The 4,327-nt window shown below is 40.0% G+C and overlaps 1 protein-coding gene across 3 annotated transcripts in view; it reads left to right on the top strand.

The window, feature by feature from the left end:
- The window catches only part of LOC147817232 (uncharacterized), a 7,615-nt gene extending 4,209 nt beyond the window's left edge, over positions 1-3,406 (top strand). Inside the window, exons 1-4 of one of the 3 annotated variants that reach the window (XM_087171322.1) lie at positions 13-1,105; positions 1,842-1,979; positions 2,100-2,204; positions 2,292-3,406. In XM_087171322.1, the coding sequence (XP_087027448.1) occupies positions 1,867-1,979; positions 2,100-2,204; positions 2,292-2,340 (267 nt within the window). In that variant the 5' untranslated portion in view covers positions 13-1,105; positions 1,842-1,866 and the 3' untranslated portion in view covers positions 2,341-3,406. Of the gene's footprint in view, positions 1-12; positions 1,980-2,099; positions 2,205-2,291 lie in introns of those variants that run through there. The other 2 variants (XM_087171321.1, XM_087171320.1) reach the window with 2 other exon arrangements.
- The last annotated feature ends 921 nt before the right edge of the window (positions 3,407-4,327 follow it).

The raw sequence follows: 4,327 nt of genomic DNA, 5'->3' as shown, positions 1-4,327 counted from the left end.
GTGCACGCTGGACAATAACGTGCACAGTGTTTCTAAGGTGCACGCTGGACAATAACGTGCACAGTGAAGCATCTCGTGGACACATGATGCTTTGGAGTGGAAACTGTGTATCTGAAAAGCAGATTTCTGAGGCAGGACAAACATGAGGAAGTGTTCCTCACTAATCAGATGGAGTCTGAATCACAGCTTTTTAATCACCCGACCTCGTGTCAGTAAATGTGACAGGTTGACTTAATGAGAGAGGAAAGTTCCGGTTCACAAATCTGTTTCCTGTTTCTGGACTTTTCTCCAGTTTTTGCTGTTGTGGTGAAACATCGGATCATTTTATGCCTGAAACACTGAAATGAGTGAAGTTGTGTGAGAAGCTGCAGCTGAAACTACACACTGATTTCTGGTATTTTATAACCTCATCAAGTAACTAGAAACTATTGCAATGAAATACGTGCAGTGGATCAGAAAGTGCAAGATTTCCCATGAAAACATCGCGGAATAGAAGAAATAGTAAGTAAATACTCGAGCTGAAGCCGGAACCTTAAAACGAGGCCTGATGTGTCAGTGAAATCAGATGAGGTTCAACTGATCATGGAGCTTTAGTCTCTATTAAAAGCCTCACAGGTGAATCTGGGCGCGTCAGATTGTAGATTTGGCGTTTTGTCCAAAATGTGATCAGTAAACAAACAACTGCTGCTGCTTCCTGTTTCCACCTGAGAAACGTCATTAAAGCAGATAAACAGGAGTGAAATGTCATCAGGTGAACAATCACGCAAGTAATTTCTGACTGTAAATTCCTCACATTGACTCTGTATCTGTTGACGCGCTGCAGTTGGTTGATATGTTGGAACGTTTGGATAAATGGCGACGCCCTGCGAGGAGGAAATAAATGTCCTGCCTTTATTTTTAAGACGCCAGATGCCAAAGTTCAAAGTTCAGTAGTGAAAACCAAAGTCTGTGAAGCTGCACAGACGCTTCGATCTGCAGCGTGTTGGACCAGGATTTGTCTCGATGCAGGTCTCGACTCAAAGTGTCGGATCATCAGCTGCAAAGAAAAAGGTTTTTGACAAACGTGATGATTTACTGATCCACAGCTGGAGGCCGAGAGACGCAGGTAACGACCTTCACTCGGACTTTTAAAAGCTTTGTAACACAAACGTCTGAAATACGAATAAATCAACTGTATGAATCTGAAAATAATAAGTGAAGAGCAGAAAGTACATGGCACACCTGTGTCCATGGTGCATTCAAGTGCTTTACTTTAGTCCAACTGTACTTTGTTCTGTAGCAACAGTCATGTTAAACATTAAACTACCAAACATTAGATTAAACAGTTCAAACCGACTCGACTGTAAAAGTAAATTATTGTTTATATTTTCATGAGATTTTCTTTTTGTTGATGTTTTTCATTCGATCTGAAAACGTCCTCGTCCTCTGAACCTCCGTCCTGTTTATATCATCACGAGGTGACAGAGTCCACAGCTGCATGACTTCACAGGATCCTCCGGCTCTGTTTTCACTGCAGCACAAGTGAAAGTTGCTTCAGTTAAAGTTCTGCAGAACTTGATTTCAAAAATACTGAAGTATTCAGACGTACATGCGTTGTTGTGTTGTTCTTACAGAACCTGATGACTCCGGATCAACCTGTAGAATATGATCCAAGGACTGAAGACATGGACATTAACACATTGTTTTAGTCAGTGATGAAGTGTGGTCGTGGTAAACACAGACCTCAGATCAGATCCGTCTCTGGTGAAGAGTCTCATCTTTATCTAACGTCTCCACCGTTAGGACACTGACAGTGTGATGAACGTCGTTACTGTCTTAGTAACTAAGTGGCTCTGGTTCAGGTGTGTTGTCGGTGTGAGGCAGGAGATGAAGCAGGAGATGAAGCTGTGTGACGGAGACAAGGACGGAGACGCCGCCGTGGAGCAGACGGCCGAGTCTGCAGCGTCCAGCTGCTGCAGCTGTTATCAGCCGCCTGCAGAGTGAGACTTCACCCAACACTCACCAGGCTGCATTTTCTTTTACTCCTGACAACACGTGTCACTATTATTCACCTTCAGATTCATCTTGTAATCTGAAATATATATATATATGTGTCTCAGTGACGACAGGTGGTTGCTCCTGACGACCATCTACCTGCTGATGGAACACAATCAAAACCACGAGCTGATCGATTTCAGCTTCAACTTGGAGCCTTCGGTCACAAAGTAATATCACTTCTATTGACACTGAAGTACCTGATTATTCCTGTGTGACATTATAACATAATATAACATTATCACATTTCATTTCAGGCTGGTGTGTGTGAGGACGAGCAGCAAAGGATACGTCCCCACCTTCTAGACTCTCACACTCTCATGCTGTTCTTCAATCACACACACATGACATGAAATATGATCCTCAGGTTGTGATGCTGTCGCTGTAAACAGAGTGATGACGCCTTCAAAGAGGGTGGGAAACCTCAGATTCAAAGGGAGCTGGATTATTCTGCCCAGCTGTGAGACTGTGCTGAGCAGCAGTTTGAGCTGTGGATGGAGAACTTTGTCGAGTTGGTCATATTATGTTATATACCGTTATATTTAGAGTAGAGAATGTAAATGACACGATTATACCGTATGTTTTTATCTACAACTGCATTATCGTTCTCTGGTTTATTCATAATGAAAATAGAAACTTCAGAAAAAGCTCAGAGTAAAGTTTGAGTGTCACATTTAGTTTTCCGTTTTATTCCTGTTTGATCTCTGAAAGTCAAACAACTCGAATCACCAGCAACAATTATCACATTATATTTAGTCATTAATGTTCTTGTCACATGACAACAACGTCAGATGGCAAAGGAAAATCCTCCTATACGTTAAACATAAACACATGTGAGGTAGATGACCCACAGAAGAAAGAACAGTAATGTTTCCTATTGTTTCTGTTGTTGTCAAGCTGTTTATTTTCTATAAATATATAATATCTATATAATATATATAATATCTATAGGTTGTTATTTACCTGTTTGTACATATTGTTTGGGTTTATGAGTCCAGCACTAATCTGACCACTCTGAGACATTCAGTTTTTGTTTTTTTAGGAACAATGGAGAATATTTAAGAATCAATCTAAATTTGAGACCAGGACACGAGGAGCTTTCACTTGTCATGGAAACATCCTGGAAAATGACATTAAATACCAAAATGTTCCTGAGAACAAAAAGTCCTTAAAAAGCTTTATAATGAACAATCAGGTTGCTGCATTCAACTGTTTTCTGACTGTTTTCCGACTGTATGAACGTCTGGTTGGTGTTGGTCCCAGTGGGAACGGATCTGTAACCGTGCATCACAACATTGTTCCGTTGTAATGACTCTGTTTAAGTGTGTTTGTCTTTTTTTTGGCAAAGCAAAATAAAGTTTTTGAAATCTGATTTGTATCAAAATCTCCCTCTGAACTTTGGTGAGATTTTAAATTATTTAAAATGGTTGAAATCTTAATAATAAAGTATCATAACACAGAAATGTTATGATACATTTCTGTTCCCCCCCTCCATCATTTAGCAATGTTTTGGAAATGGCTGATTTTTGTGTGTGAACCTGTTGAGCCTGTTTTTTCACTGGGTTCAGTTACAGTTTGTGACGCCACTCGATGATTTTATCTTGTTCTGTGTGGATGGACACAATCTTAGTAATCTTAGTTCCTCAGCTCAGCACATATACAGGTTATATTTCACATATACAGGTAATATCTCACATATACAGGTAATATTTCACATATACGGGTAATATCTCACATATACAGGTAATATTTCACATATACGGGTAATATTTCACATATACGGGTAATATTTGAAACCTTAACATTTATTAAAGAGTTTATCAGACCATTTCTTTAATGATGGCAGGTTAATCTTGTCCTCATAATCTTATTTGGATAAGAAAGGTGATGATATAATTGTGTGTGTGTGTTGCAGACTGAAGCTGATGTGTCAGGCTCATGTGGAGAAAAGATGCGGATGTGAAGAAACAGAATACTTTGAGTGGTCAACCTGAAAAAGGTCGACCACTAAATACTGGTTTTCTTCCGGTCCAGAACCATCAGTCAAGTCCCTCTGCTGACCCATTTATTTTATTGATCTGTGTTGGTTCATCATCTTTCACACCGACAAACTCAGCCGAAACAAGCTTGGGAAAAAAAACCAGAGACGTTTGCAGATTCTGGAGGAAATGAGGAAGTTTGGCTACAAAACTACAAACCCCATAAAAACACAAAGTACACTTCACCACGGATCACAGAGGCCTCACAGTGTAGAAAACAGTGACTCCAGCATGAAGCAGTGTGAAGCTGGATA

The sequence above is a fragment of the Seriola lalandi genome, unplaced genomic scaffold, assembly GCF_002814215.2.
Source record: "Seriola lalandi dorsalis isolate HSWRI2012SDOR001 ecotype SW California unplaced genomic scaffold, Sedor1 jcf7180002054984, whole genome shotgun sequence".
In the NCBI taxonomy this organism is placed as follows: Eukaryota; Metazoa; Chordata; class Actinopteri; order Carangiformes; family Carangidae; genus Seriola; species Seriola lalandi.
The sequence above is the reverse complement of the archived record's forward strand: the minus strand, read 5'-3'. Positions and strand labels throughout refer to the sequence as shown.